The sequence below is a fragment of the Larus michahellis genome, chromosome 4 (assembly GCF_964199755.1).
Source record: "Larus michahellis chromosome 4, bLarMic1.1, whole genome shotgun sequence".
In the NCBI taxonomy this organism is placed as follows: domain Eukaryota; kingdom Metazoa; phylum Chordata; class Aves; order Charadriiformes; family Laridae; genus Larus; species Larus michahellis.
Genome location: NC_133899.1, coordinates 78,762,626 through 78,778,294, shown reverse-complemented (window position 1 = coordinate 78,778,294; position 15,669 = coordinate 78,762,626). Strand labels below are relative to the sequence as shown.

At 38.9% G+C, this 15,669-nt stretch overlaps 1 protein-coding gene across 1 annotated transcript in view; it reads left to right on the top strand.

Annotated features, from left to right (window-relative positions):
* NUCB2 (nucleobindin 2) overlaps window positions 1-11,499 on the top strand; it is a 30,788-nt gene extending 19,289 nt beyond the window's left edge. The window contains exons 7-13 of the mRNA XM_074585822.1: window positions 542-632; window positions 2,194-2,252; window positions 3,780-3,872; window positions 4,915-5,004; window positions 5,587-5,757; window positions 6,090-6,171; window positions 8,021-11,499. Coding sequence (XP_074441923.1) covers window positions 542-632; window positions 2,194-2,252; window positions 3,780-3,872; window positions 4,915-5,004; window positions 5,587-5,757; window positions 6,090-6,171; window positions 8,021-8,133 — 699 coding nt within the window. The 3' untranslated portion in view covers window positions 8,134-11,499. The remainder of the gene's footprint in view (window positions 1-541; window positions 633-2,193; window positions 2,253-3,779; window positions 3,873-4,914; window positions 5,005-5,586; window positions 5,758-6,089; window positions 6,172-8,020) is intronic.
* The last annotated feature ends 4,170 nt before the right edge of the window (window positions 11,500-15,669 follow it).

The window sequence follows — 15,669 nt, the reverse complement described above, 5'->3', positions numbered from 1 at the left end:
TCATTCACATAGGAGCAGAGCGTGGGAACAGTGTTGAGAGCATTACAAAACCCACTATATATATACCCCCATTTTTTCTGTAGAAGTATGCTATTTGCTGGCAGAGTTAATATTTACAAAGAAGCTAAAACTCAAGAGGAAGAAGCCAGAATGGTATTCAAAACTGCAGGGATGCCTTCACGATATGCCTGACTTGCAAGGGACTCTGTCACAGCACAGTTTTCCTCTAGAAAAGGCAAACTAATTTAACTCCCTTCAGCTATTGTTTCTATATGAGCATGGGTGCCCATTACTGATTATTACACGTGTTCCTTTCCTCAGAATATGTATTTCCCTGACACTCGCTCTTTCCCTGGGCCTTTCTGTCTAATAAAAGTATTAGACCTGACCAAAAGGGAATTAAAGAAAATTCCACTGATTCCATTTGCAACATGACTAATCAGAAAATAAATCCTTTCAGAGAAACTGTAATGCAAATGTAATGCAGAAAAATTACACTTAATAATTTTTTTAATAGTTTTTCTTTGTAACCAATCTATAGGGAAGCAAAGATCAGCTGAAAGAGGTGTGGGAAGAAGCAGATGGACTAGATCCTAATGAATTTGACCCCAAAACATTTTTCAAACTACACGGTAAGAGGTTTAGTTTAATTTAATAAACAAGTGAAGTGACTTTCTGTTACCTTACCTGAGGGAAAGTTTGTCTTAACACTAGCATGAAGTCTTATATCTCAAACAATTTGGATTAATCTGAAGAATATGGAAGAGATAATATTTGTGTTATTATTTGTAAGTTTACTGCAAAGTTTTAAATGGGGTTTAAAAGTTAAAAACAGGGTTTTGTTTAACTACTCATAAAATCGTACAGGTAATAACCATTAGTGGTTGCTCAGGGAAATATGGGTACTCAGAGGGCTGTCCATAACTATAACTTTGCTTACGCACACACTAGGAATAAACGCTCAGAGGTGTTTGTGGGAAAACCTGCTTTCTCATCATCTCTGCTGTTAAGTGCCAGACTCTCCTTATCTTTGGAGCGGTCATAGAAGTGCCAAGCCTCTTCAAAAGTTGCAAGATTCCCTCAATAAAACGAAAACCACAATGACGCCCAATCCTCCCTCTATATTTCTGAGCAGCATGCAGCTAGAAACAATAAAATAGTAGCAGAGAGGAGGATGCATGTCAATGGGCATTTTGCTTTAAATGTGATTGTATAAATATGTAACCTTATATCCTGATGTTGTTAAATGCTTCATAATAAAGTACCCTTAAGCAGATCCTGCCTGGCACTGGCCTGTGAAGAGTTGAACAGTACACAGAATTTGACTAGTCACAAAGATGATAATTTAACTGAAGAAAAGTGCTCTAGCTTGAGTCTGAACTTTTATCTTGGTTTATAAAATATATAAATATGTATTATAGTTATTAAACCTTATTTCTTCTTTATAGAAAGAGATCTTGAAAGATAATTTTCTGAAAATTTTTGGTAGCTTTTTTGTGCAAATCTTACCAAAACAGAAATAGCTGAAACAACCTTTTACCTTAGAGCTTAGTATATAAAAAACTTTGAAGCAATTAAATAAAAATATTGCATAATAACACTCATTTGAAGTAGACATTGTCTTTCAGTTTCAGAGGTAGTGTAACAATATTCAGAGTAGAATGTAGGATAAGAGATGGATCATTAGTTATCAAGTATTCTTATCTTTGCATTTGTCATGAAAATTCATTTTATGGCGATCTCACGTGCTGCATATTTACATAGGTGTTCACATAATTCTTTAGGTTTTTGGGGGAGTTATACTGTTGGTTAACAAAGCTTTTCTACAGATTTTTGTTGCTCCTGAATCTATTTACAAGTTTGGTTGATAAATTGGGGCAACTTGTTCTCAGCAATATTTTTTGGCAATTGCACTCTGCGCCATCCTGTCGTGACCTACTTCAGTTTGCTAATCTAAGAAGTAGGGAAATTGCTCTAGACTTGTCCAACCAACCAAAAATGGCAATACAGTACAGCCAGTGCCTGCTAAAAACCTAAACAGAAAAAATGACCTATGTAACCAGCATCTTGTTAAATGAGGTTTTTAATCCACGTGAGATGTGTATGCTGATACTTACTTAACTCATCGAGAACTATTACATGTATTACTTTCTGTACATACTCAACTTTTATTTTCAACGTTTCTTTTTGTAGATGTCAATAATGATGGTTTCCTGGATGAGCAAGAATTAGAAGCCCTATTTACTAAAGAGGTAAAGAAAAAATAGTTCAAAAACTTAACTTTTTTCAGTAAGCGGTTAGAGGGATTTCTGTACTCTTTCCAAGTATATTTGGGGGCTTTGGACTACGAATTAGAGTATTCATGCCAAGTTTTCTGCATTGTTAATGTTTCTACAAAAGTGTAAAAACATATCAGCAGTGAAAATAAAGTAGCTGAAGCACAGGACTCAGGCACCAGAGATCTAGTGCTCATGTATTTCTCTGCCACAGGCTTGTTTGAGATTTTGTAATTAATCTGCAGGATAGCTATACCTGTATAAATTGCAATGTAGAGAGCTGCAGTCATGCTCTGACTAGGTGCAGCCTGGTAGAGTTTCTGAAGCTGGGTATCTGTGATCATTCAGTGCTATCTAAAGTCATAAGACTTGTTGAGAGAAGAAGGGTCACGCTTGTGCATATTAGCTGAAAGACAGCACATTGTGGAAGCAGCTACAGAAATTTCACGTATTTCGTATCTAGCTAGTTTGGAGGACATGGACATCCGATAAAGTAGACAGGCTCTTAGTTTCTTGAAGCCTGGCTTTATTGTCTGTGAAAAAATGCAACTATTAGTACTTCTTTGCCTCCCAAAGGGATAATGATAGCCATGTACTGAAATTCTACAGTGATGGGAATTGCAGAATCAATAAGTAAACAAAGGGCCTTGGTCTTCATTTTTTCAGTAGGTTCTGTTTTGGTATAGCAGAAAAACAGCCCTAAACTTCCCATTCAAAGATCCAGTACTGTGGCTGTCAATATGTAGTCCTACATTTTTTTCTAAATTTTATAAGTCAGGGAGGAAAAGTGCTATATAATGTATATAGAAGCTTATAAATTCTAACTACTGTACATTTTTGAATAGATTAATTTTGGAAACACAGATTTCTATCAGTACTTTGCCATAATCCTCTCAATAATACAATGAAGATATATGGCAGTCTTTTTTGATAGATTTGTCCCACCATTTTGCAATTTTGTAGTTTAAAAACAAATAGTCTGGGGCCTTAAAATTACCTATGGCTAAGCAAGCAAAGCTTAAAGACTAAGAAAGCTAAGTAGAAGCAAATAAGCATAAACTCACCAGAAAGACAGTATGCGAGAAGAGAAGTGGACCTTTAAATTAAAGCACTCAGTTTGTCCGGTGATATCCTGAATGCTTACAGGGTCATCTGCATGCTCTGGTAAAAAAGCTACTCTCTCCTGTTCCAGAAACCACGTGGAAACTCTGTCTGCTTTGAATCGAACATAGGATCAGACTATGCATGCTGAGGTCAATTTTACTTTAATGTCCACAGTGCTAAATTATAACAGACCACATGAATTAACTGAAAATGTCATTCTTAGCAATGAAAGGCTCACTTGTTTCTTAAATACTATGCTAAGAGAGGAGAATTACACACACTCTCACTCTATGGTAAAAATGGTGAATGCAACATCTCACACTACTGTTTCAAATATGCTCTGTCATTTGAATGAGCAGCCCTTTCTCCAAACTAACATTTGCTAATTTTGAATTTCAGCTAGAAAAAGTTTACGATCCCAAAAATGAAGAGGATGACATGGTTGAAATGGAAGAAGAAAGGCTCAGAATGAGAGAACATGTAATGAATGAGGTGGGGACTGATGTTCAGTAGAGCTGCTGATTTCCTTCTATGTTCAAGAAATACAGTCCTCCTAACATGAAGGGTTGTCCAAGTACAGCAGAAAGGGACGACCTGACACACTGAACGCTCTTTGTGCTGGGATTCACATAAAGTTACAACTCTCAAGTCCTGCCCCCATATTCTGATGTAAATGCCTGCTGGCAATTTTTTATTTAAGAAGTTCTAGGGAAGAAATTGTGCTGTAGCTTCCCGTATTTTGCAGGTACTGAGATTCAGTAGAAATTCCCTGTGACTTTTGTGTCAAACAGGGAAGACTGTAAATGTGCTTTTGCACTTGGCAAATGGGTAAGATTGAGGTGTGAGAAGAGGGAGTAGAGAATGTCGTCTTTCATTTGGCTCCCCTTTGTCCCTTCAGAAGGGGGCTCAGAGCTCAAGGTGTCACCTATGACAGTGAATACCTTTACTAGTTCTGATAGGTTTTCAGCTCAGGAGACTGAGGAAAGGGAAGATGATGTTTTGAACCGTTGTGTTTTTCAATGATATCTTTTCTGTGTTCAAATATGTTCCTTAAGCTTGAGGAACGGAGCAAGCCTGGTCTCTTAGTCATAAAGGGAGGCGTTTCCTCCCTTCCCCTTAAGGATTCTGACGCAACTCAATTGGGGTTCTTTTTATGTTTTAAAACCTCCCTATCCAATAGTGGAGATTACTCTGACTCACAGTTATGAAACTATTACCAGAAAGCTATAAAACGTTTTTCTCAAAAAAATCATGCGTGCTATGATTAGCATTGGGGCTGTGACCACAAATAATGTTTTCAATGAAGCCAGTGGATTTTGAAGTAAAATGTGAGGATTTACTTTTTATTTCCATTTTTGTTAAGCTATATGAGCTTATGTGAGAGGTTTTCAGAAGATGTTGCAGGCACTGCCTTCAAAATGGGACAGTTTAAAAACAAAACGTTTGTATTTGAGGACAATTGCATTAGGAAATTAAACATTAGCTCCACCAAAACCCATCGTTTAGGTTGAGTTTAATTTTTTGCTTCAACTAGGTTGACATCAACAAGGACCGGCTAGTGACTTTGGAAGAGTTCCTGCGAGCTACAGAGAAAAAAGAATTTTTGGAGCCAGATAGCTGGGAGGTAATAAGAATGTGTTCCAAGTGCAACATACTGCACTGTTACCATCACTCTAACCAGGAAACCAAATGGCATGTCTCTGACCTTTGCTTTTTTTTCAGTCCTGTTTTGGTATGCATGTGGTTAAGCGCCTTAGCTGTATGTAATGTACAAAATGTAGCAGATAATGTAATGCAGATGTAATCTTTATGGTCCACACACAAACAGAAAAGGTCTTGCGCCACCCTGTGGATTCTAGAAGAGTTTTTCCCATGTGCTTTTCAAACAGAAAATGGACATTTTGTTTATGAATCACTTTAAAGGGAAGATAAGAGCTCAGCTGGAAGCAAGAGGATTTCTTTCTGTCCTTCCCCTAAATCTATGGTAGAATTTTGCTGAGAAAATATCTGAGAAACAGCTATTTTGCTGTTTCTTACAGCGATTGTACTAACCCTTTACAGTGTCATGTCTGGGTATTTTGATGAAAATTCTGAGAGTTATTCAGTGAACTGTAAAATTCAGCTAATAATAATTTCAATGGGAAGATAATAAAAATAAATATTCATTCCTGCCTAAATATTCACGTTTATATCTATTTTCTTGCAGACACTAGATCAACAGCAGCTCTTCACTGAGGACGAGCTGAAGGAATTTGAAAGTCACATTTCTCAGCAGGAAGATGAACTTAGAAAGAAGGCAGAAGATCTTCAGAAGCAGAAGGAAGAGCTACAAAGGCAGCACGACCAGCTTCAGGCTCAGAAACAAGAGCTTCAGCAGGTACACTTATGAGAATAGAATCTCCCCCCCCCCCCAGTCTTCTATATCCTTATATGTGTGACAGGTCATGACAATTTTCAGCTCTGGAGCATTTTTTACCTTGATTTCTCATATGAGTCCCAGCTGAATTCTAAACTAATGGTACCACAGCAAAACACAATCAATTATTCAGGTTTATAGCAAACGATGCAAGCGTATCAACTCAGTAGTATACCCATTAACAAAGACTTTAAATAATGACTGCAAAATTTGTTTTAAGGGTGTTTATTTATGTCACATCAGAGAAAGTTGACAGAATTAAGTTTTTCAACTGGTATTTTATTTTTCACCAGGTTGTAAAACAGATGGAACAAAAGAAACTACAGCAAGGAAATCCTCCCGCGGGACCAGCTGGAGAACTGAAATTCCAACCCCGTATGTATCTTTTTGTGTAGATACAGAAACTTTAAAATAAGATCTCCAAGTCATTAAAGCTATATCTTCTGTTTAAACTGTAATATAATGTGGTTTTAATGATCTCTGTAGAGAGATTTACTAAACTGTCTTTAAGACGGAAGTATAACTCTGCTAAAGTATTCCTGAGATCTCAATGCTTTTAAGTCCATACTAAAAAAGCAGTTCTAACAGTTCTAACTCAAGGCATACAATGGGCAGAGGAGGAGGATGGTGTTGTGCCTATCAGACTAAAAATACTGAGATCTAGGATATCTAGGATTTCTGAGCATCCAGAGAAGAATAGAGGCATACAAATGACCAAGTCCGTCCAATGTTCTATGGCTGCATTACCAGTCTCAAACTGCGGAACAAATCAAAGTGTTTAAATGCTTTCAACAAGTGTATCCTTTGTGGCCAATTTACCAGCAGCTGGGAACAACATGACATGACAAGTTAGTTTTAGACAGTGTGAATGACCAATTGCTTCAACACCCTCAGAAGAAGATAGTGTCATAATAAATCGTTGCATATGCTCATTGGTGGCAACAAAACAGCCAGGTATATATTAGCACTTCTTACCCGTAACACGTTGTCCATGGGTTTTTTGTGCTTTAAAGGGGCTCTGCTCTCCCATGCATCCTAACTTAGCTTTTTCTCCCCCTCTAGAAAGGTTGAAACTAATATGCCTGTATTGGCTTCCATGTTCATGTGCTAACATTATTAGTAGATCTCAAGAACTTCTTGACATTCATCTCAAACATAACACTTCAGACTATATCCAGGCAGCCTTTTGAATACTGGAAGCTCTTAACTGCTCCTGCAGGGCCAGCAGCGGGATTTCAAACTTTAAACGCTATATTCAGTGATTACAGCTTACTTTGTTGAGTACCCTGAAATTCTATCCCTAAGCCACTCAGTTCTGTGAAAAGAAATAATGACATTTTGGTACCAATTTAACTTTGTCTTTCATTTGCTTCAGAACTGCCTGTGGGTAATTCCATTTTATGATCCTTAGTTCTGAGAGCCTCGGTTCCCCTTACCTTCAGAAAAAACATCATGTGTAATAGCGGATGCCCTGGGAGTTGGACTAATGATACATCTTTTGATAACGGCAATATTGTAGCATATACTGTTCTTAACACATACATTATTTTACGTAAAAACTTTTTGCAAAGTCGCTTTATCAGGTGTCATAAGAATTCATTATATCAGCCAGAACTAGTCACTACTCATTCACGGATTTAAGGAGGTCCAAGTAGACAATATTTCTAATCTGTAGGCTATTGGAGCTACTAAGAGTAATTTAAGGAAAAAAAGAAAATCACAAAAATGCAGCTGCAAGTTCTGAAATTGTCAGCAAACTATGAACATTAGTATTATTCAAAGGTAGCCAAAGCGATAATGCTGCAAGTATTGTACACAGTAAGGAGTAAATACAGGAGCAAGTTGGTTTTGGTTTGGTTTTTTTTTTGGTTTTTTTTTTTTTTTGCAAGCTTCCTGTATTGGGATTAAAAGTTTCATAAACACGTAATATATTTCAGAAAGAACAACCTCCAAATAACCAATGTGTTTTGTAAGTGAAAATACTTCACAGGAACCACTAACAATTTAAGAGGAAACTCTGAATATTGTAACAATGCAGTCTATTGGGTAATCTCAATCCATTGTAATTGTTAGTAACATACAAAATTCTTGATCCCACTTACAAACAAAAAACCAGAAGGTTTTGTTTGATTGTCCCTACACTAGAAACTTTCCTTTAGAGACTTTTCACATTTGGGGCCAACTTAATTGAGAAGTTACAAATGGTTTCATTCTTGTTTTACAGCTGGGGAACACAAAGTTGGAGATGCACCAAAACATCCTGCGGGAGGTGATCAGCCTTTACCACCAGGACATGTCCAAGAACCAGCTGCTAGAACTGATCAAGTTCACCCTTAACCACTCGTGCCTCAACTTTATAGCATCTTTATTATCTGGGGCGGGGGGGGGGGGAGGGCAGGAAATCAGAGTGCAACATGAACTCTCCACTTTCTTCCTCAGATTGTAAAATCATTGGGAATGTTAGAGGTAAAGTATCAATCAGATTTGAATCATAAATTAAACTAATTTTCTCCTTAATGCATCAGTGAGAAATACAACAAGGGGATCATTTAGAGGCTATAATGGAGGAGGGAATTAATGGAACTATTAATACTAAAGGTTTTTATGGCTAGGGGACTGAGCTGTTGAACTCTTCTCTTACAAAAAGGGGAGGAGATGTCTGCTATTCTGTGTTTAGGCACAAATCATAATCTTCTCAGAGAGGAAGCAGGGAATTGGCCTGAATGTCAAGTTAGGTCTAGTTTTATGTAGAAACTCTTTCCAGAAATGCTGAGAAGCAAAATGTGGGGAAACGAAGACCATAGATAAAGGCCTACCATTTCCAGCACTCCCAAACCCTTTCTTCTTTGAGACCAAATAAAAATCAGACTCCTAATTCTTCATCACAGAAAATTTGCACTTTCTAAAAACTAAATATAGCAAAGAATTATGTGGAACAGTGAATATTTTTCATGTTTACAGAAGCCTAAGAATTTCACTGTAAGCCTTCAAAAGGAATACTGTATTTCTGGTGTATTGATCTGAACCGTCCTCCTTGTTGAGATTAATTCTGTGTAGCAGTTGATTACTCAACTGGCTCTTGGGACAGTACTTTTGTCCCCGTTTCTTTCATCAGGTGCCAGCTGATCTCAAAATTTTGCATGTTATTAGGTAAGCTTTTTATGTTGATGGAAGTATTGTGCAAAACAGAACAAGACTCATTGTCTTTTTCTGTACAGATTATCCTACCTCCTATGATAATACCAGATTTTTCAAAATGCACCACAAGCTCTTCTCAGACATGAATCTTTGACTTGTTAAGAGCCTCACTATTAACTCTTACTCATCTTTCAGCAGTTGGTGTAAGTTTAAGAAGTGTTCTAAAACAGGGGTGCTACTTGATTGTATTATTTTGGTATTGAACCAGGATAGGTCCCTAATATTGTAAGCCAAGATTTTACAAGAATAAGTTAATTTTCCTGTGGGTTTTACTGTAATGTTGAAAAGTCGTGTGATTGTCCTTGCTTGTCACGCATTTCAGACTGAAAGTGTCCTAAAGTGTAAACCCTGCATGGGTTTTTTTTGTTTGCTTGGGTTTTTGTGTGTGTGGTTTTTTTTTTAAACCTGCATTGTTCTGATTGTATAATGCTGGCTTTGAAGTGATACACACACACACCCCCCTTCGCAAGTATCCTTTGCATTTCCTTCCTGTTCTATGGCTAACTATTGACAGTGTCATTAAAAAAGATCATTTGGGGTTTGAGCAAAGAAACAGAGGCAAGGCTGTGTTACAGAAAGACGTTCCTTTCAGAATAAGACTTGAATATTTTAGGCAAAGTCAAGAAAGCCAGGAGGCAATTACTGACATTTTGTATTGATGTTTGGGAAGTTTCTCACTCTGAAGAGCTTTGATTGATTGAAGCTAGGCATATTCCTTCCATGTTTAAGGCTTCTTTCATTAGGACTGCGCACATTCTTGTTCTCCACACAATATAATAGAATTCACTGCCCGAACAGAGTAGGTTTCCTTATCTGTTTCATCGTATTAGTTGTCATGTCACATTTCCTTCATACCACTCAAACAATTGGACTTCATTTACCTCTCTCTTTTTTTTTTTTCTTCTTTACACCAGTGGTTAACATTTTAATTTAGTTTCCAAAACTAGTGTCTCTCCACTGTTCTTTATTTCCATGCATTTCTAACATCAGTTTGATTATGTCTTTGTCACGCAATTAAAATACCTTTCAACAACTTAATCTGTTTGCTAAGAGGCCCAGACATAGTTACAGGTACATCCAAACTAACAGAGTTTCTCAATGCACAGCCCTGGCTTTGGGGATGTAGCCTGATAATGGGTAACAGAGCAAGGAGGGAAACAAAGGGGGAATTATTCGCACATCATGGAAAAGGTGAGGGGAAATTTTTTTTGTGTTCTCCCCATCCCATGTGAAACTTTACAGAGGACAAACGATACAGCCACAGATGTTTGTAGAAAATCAAGGACTGAAACCTTTGGTGTGAAGGCATTTCTACCATACAAATCATTCCTTCAGGCTACACCTGCCTCTTAACAGATGTCATTATATGTAATGACATGCTTTGTAATGTCATTGTAATGTAATGTAACACTCAAGCTTTGGTTTCAGTGCAACCTCTTACATTTTGATTGTAAGATCCTGACTCTCCCTGCTGTTGGAGATGGGCATTATATCCCCCTTATTTACTTTGAAACATCCAGAGTTCTGTAAAGAACTATTGTAACTTGGGTGCTGAACTCAGCTTCTGCACGCCACGGTGTAGTGAGCATCAGTGGCGACTCTGAGGAAGCCACTTGTGAGAAGCCAGAGTTTTCACTTGTCATTTCATCATGAGTTAGCATTAGCAAAAGTTCCTTGTTTTCCATTTCAACTAGCCACTGAGGTGCGTTCAGTGTAAAACGGTGCACATCTTTCAGTTGCTGTCTGATACCTAAATGTTATTCTTGTCACTGCTAATTTAATTAGTAGCTTGCAGTTTAGCAGTATATTACAGACTTTCTGTTCATTTTTTAGAAGTGGAAACAAGCAGGTTTTTTAACCTTAGAATTGGTGGTTGGGTTTATCTCTAACAATAATCAAGGTTTAGTCAAACTGATAATTATTTGCCCTAAATTATGTGGGAGCAAGAGCCTCAGTCCTCAAAAATGCTTAAGTTATTGAACTCCTACTGAACACATCTTAGGTTTGTTGCCTGATCGTTTTTGAGATGAGCGCCCAAATTACAACTTCATTCTCATCCACTCAATTCAAAAATCTCATATGCGTGGGTACCTGTATCGCGTGTCCACAGAGGTAGCAAGGACTGAGTGAATGTTCTTTCGAAAGATGGTCTGTCAGGTCTGGGCTACCGACAATGTTCGCCCAATACTGTGCATCTCATCCTTGTCTGTAGACGAAGCATATCGTTCTTCAGGCCCAGGCTAAAAGAGGTCTCCGTCTGAGCGTAATTGAATCACCAAACTATTTTTGTGGATCAATCCTGAAGCGTGGTTGAAATAAGAGTTATCTCACTGTGAAGAACATCTGCCTTAGAGGTTATGTAATGTACTGAAGTCATGCTTACACATGAAGTGTTTAGCAAATTTGTTGCTTTTTAATGTCTTTGTTGTTTTCTATGCTGATGTGTTCTTTTAATTGGGTTCTCTCTTCCATAAAAGAGGCTAAAAGTATTAGCCGCTAAAAGCATGTTTCTACCATGGTACTCATTTCTCAGGAGCTTTTTAAAGTTGAAAAAAAATTATTAAACTAAGCTTACAGCTAAATGAGGAAGTGGAAAACTATAATCACAGATAAATAAGGGACTGGAATATCATAGGCACCAGTACTTTCACCTCTACTCTGCTTTTCATTTAGGAGGTGATTACAAGAAAACTGAATGTAACTTCATACAGACACCAGTTCCAAGACAAAGATGCAGAAATTTGGTTTTGTACTTGGCTGAGATTTCCGTAGGAGGATGAAGGGGTAAGATTTGGTCAGTGTTGTACAAATTCATATCCTCCAGTGCAATATATGTAGGATAAAGAAAAAAAAGCCCCGCTCTGTACTTTGTATAGATTAGTTTTTAACTGGATTAAACTGAAACTCAGCGCAGTGACAGACGTCTAATGTTTTATTTTAAGTGGGTGGGAAAGAGGTGGGTTTAGATCTCATCTATAGGCACAACTTTGTGTTTCCACTTAGAGGCCCTTCCTGTTTGCCATCCGCTTTTTGCTTTCTGGAAAGATGTAAGAAGGAATTTCGAAAAAGAGATAAGTATCTTGTGTTCTTTCCTGGCACCAGCTGCCTCACTGCAATAGCTATTCAGTAATGAGGTACTTGAATACTCAGTTTTTTATATTCATAAAAATGCAAAACTAATTAAAATGCTACTGCACAAGCATTACAAACTCTTGGCAACATGACACACTTCCCTAACTTGTTCAAATTCAAAACAGAAATCCCAGAGAAGGTGAAGCACCCACAGGTTTAGTAACAGATTTTGCTATAGGTCGTTTTCTCTTTGCTTACGGATTTTGCCTTCAAAGCCAGGTGTCAGCATGGCTGTGTCAGCATGTCTCTTGGGGAGATCCACAGGACATGAGACCATATCCAGCCACATTAGGTTTTACCATTTTGTAAATGTATCTTGATTAAGAAAAATTTTATGTATGGTGGCATTTTCTGAAGAAGTGAACCTCTGAATTACGGATTGTCCTTTTGTAATTTATCCAGAAGTAGGCAGCAGATGCCAGGAGCTGTCACAAAAAGGTTGGCCCCAAAAGTACCTTCTTGTTTACATCCTCAAATATCTGTTACTTACTGAAATTAAGAGGTAGTTGGACCAAGGTAGTAAATGAGAATCACATCTGAAAACATATCAATACTCACTGTAGGTTAGTTACTTTTTTTTTTTTTTACATAATGGGGAACAGCTTGAGTCCTATTATTTACAAACATCAAAACCAACTACAGTTACACTAATGTTTTCTAATGCCTTAAAAGCTATACTTGCCAGAAATACTTTGTACCCAATAGTACCACTTTTTATAATTATACTATCCAATACTATGCTAAATAATAGCCTGCATACTTGCTTGTGTAGTAAAGTAGAATATCATGAGGGAAAGTAGTTTTTGTCAGAGATACTCAGGTTTCTAAATCTGGTAAATTTTTCAGTGACAAATGCAGTGTAGACCAGCACCACAAAGCTGACCTCTCCATTCTTTGCAACTTTTCCATCAGTTCAAGAAGCTGTAGGTTTGAATGACTGCACAGCAACTGCAGTTCAGTCTCTTGCAAACAATTTGTATTTACTCAAACGTGTGTTTCCTTAAAATATAATAGCTCACAGCCGGTATCTTCTAAGAAATTGCCCATAGAGCTATTTCTGTGTTGTAGAAGGTGATGGTGCATACCATACACAGAGTTTCCCCTCTAATATTTCATTTCACACCCTCTCCCACTAGCTTATCATTGCTGTTCATACTACACTGAGAAGAGGACTTCAATTTGAGCTCCTTACCACCAGTGACAGTGGAGAAAGTAGGATGGAGGTGCAGGCAGCCCTCCACCTCCACTGTGCATCATACCAAGCTACCCCGCTGCATGAATTTAGAGCCCAGTTAGGAGGATAGGATGAGTTATTCAACCATGGAGTAGAGTCCTACACAAACTTGCACGTATGGAAATTTCCAGAGTCACAGAAAGATGCTAGATACTTCAGTAGCAACGAGTGAAGTTCCTGAGCCCACGTCTATGCTACAGACAGTGCAGGCCTTGCCAGTGCATTTAGTACCATGGAGAAGTGACGCAACATCTATTATAGCACACAACGATTTTTCACATGAGCAGCACATGCAGTTGCATACTGTTTCTTCACTAGAGGGAGCCCAAGACAAGGATTACTGAGCACTTTTAAAAGCTAAGAAGCAGAGTGGTGGCGTAACAAAATTGAATGTTGAAAATGGAATGATCCCTCAAAAGCCAAACAACAGCTGCCATGTTCCTAAGGGGCTTTTTCTTCCTTTTTCTTTTACAAGAATGCATTTCTTACATTAATGCTATTTCCTTTTGGAAGAGAACCTGAAAGTTCAAATGAGCACTAAGCTGACGATGCCCTTCCTGAATACAGATACCTCTGTACCATGCTTGATCTCCAAGTACCACAACAAGTACCAACAATATAAGAATCACTTGATATTTAAAAACCCAAGATACTGACCAGGAAAAGATAATGTTTACATTTGTAACTGGAAACCACAGTCCTCCTAGAGCAGGATCCTACATGTTAGACAGTGAAATAAAAAAGGCAATACTGTACTATTTCTGCCAAAAATACAGCTGGAGGAAACAGGATTATACAGATGCTAACTCGTTGTCACTCCTGATGCTGCTCAAGGAACAGCTTCTTTGGAGGTAGTTGGTAAGTTGTTTTATAGTAGCTTTTTCTCCCCAGGAATTCTAAAGGTAAAATTTGCATATATCAGAGACAGCTTGGGGATGCTAGTTTATTCATCTCTGAAGCTCCCAGGGAAGCACAATCACCAATGGTTGTGCCAAGTAAACTGATAAAAATCATTATGTTAAATACGAGAACTTGGATAAAGGGATAGGATGTTATCATCATAGAATCATAGAATTGTTGAGGTTGGAAGGGACCTTTAAGATCATCGAGTCCAACCTTTAGCCTACCCTGACAAGAGCCACTTCTAAACCATGTCCCTCAGTGCCCCATCTACTCTTCTTTTAAACACCTCCAGAGATGGTGAATCCACCACCTCCCTGGGCAACCTATTCCAATGTTTAATAACCCTTTCAGTGAAAAAATGTCTCCTAATATCTAATCTAAACCTCCCCTGACGTAACTTGAACCCGTTTCCCCTCGTCCTATCACTTGTCACCAGGGAGAAGAGGTCAGCCCCCATCTCTCTACAACCTCCTTTCAGGTAGTTGTAGAGGGTGATAAGGTCTCCCCTCAGCCTCCTCTTCTCCAGGCTAAACAACCCCAGCTCCCTCAGTCGTTCCTCATAAGGTTTGTCCTCCAGGCCCCTCACCAGCTTTGTAGCCCTTCTCTGGACACGCTCCAACACCTCAATGTCCCTCTTGTAGCGAGGGGCCCAAAACTGAACGCAGTACTCGAGGTGGGGCCTCACCAGTGCCGAGTACAGGGGGATGATCACTTCCCTAGTCCGGCTCACCACACTATTCCTGATACAGGCTAGGATGCTGTTCGCCTTCTTGGCCACCTGGGCACACTGCTGGCTCATATTCAGCCGGCTGTCAACCAACACCCCCAGGTCCTTTTCTGCCGGGCTGCTTTCAAGCCACTCTGCCCCAATCCTGTAGCGCTGCATGGGGTTGTTGTGTCCCAAGTGCAGGACCCGGCATTTGGCCTTGTTGAACCTCATACCATTGGTCTCAGCCCATCGGTCCAGCCTGTCCAGATCCCTCTGCAGAGCCAACCTACCCTCAAGCAGATCAACACGCCCGCCCAGTTTAGTGTCATCTGCGAACTTACTGAGGGTGCATTCAATCCCTTCATCCAGATCATTGATAAAGATATTAAAGAGAACCGGCCCCAGCACCGAACCCTGGGGGACACCACTTGTGACTGGACACCAACTGGATTTAACTCCATTTACCACCACTCTCTGGGCACGGCCATCCAGCCAGTTTTTTACCCAGCGAAGAGTGCACCTGTCCAGGCCATGAGCAGCCAGTTTCTCCAGGAGAATGCTGTGGGAAACAGTGTCAAAAGCTTTGCAAAAATCCAAGTAGATAACATCCACAGCTTTTCCCTCATCCACTAAGTGGGTCACCTTATCATAGAAGGATATTAGGTTTGATAGGCATGACCTGCCCTTCACAAACCCA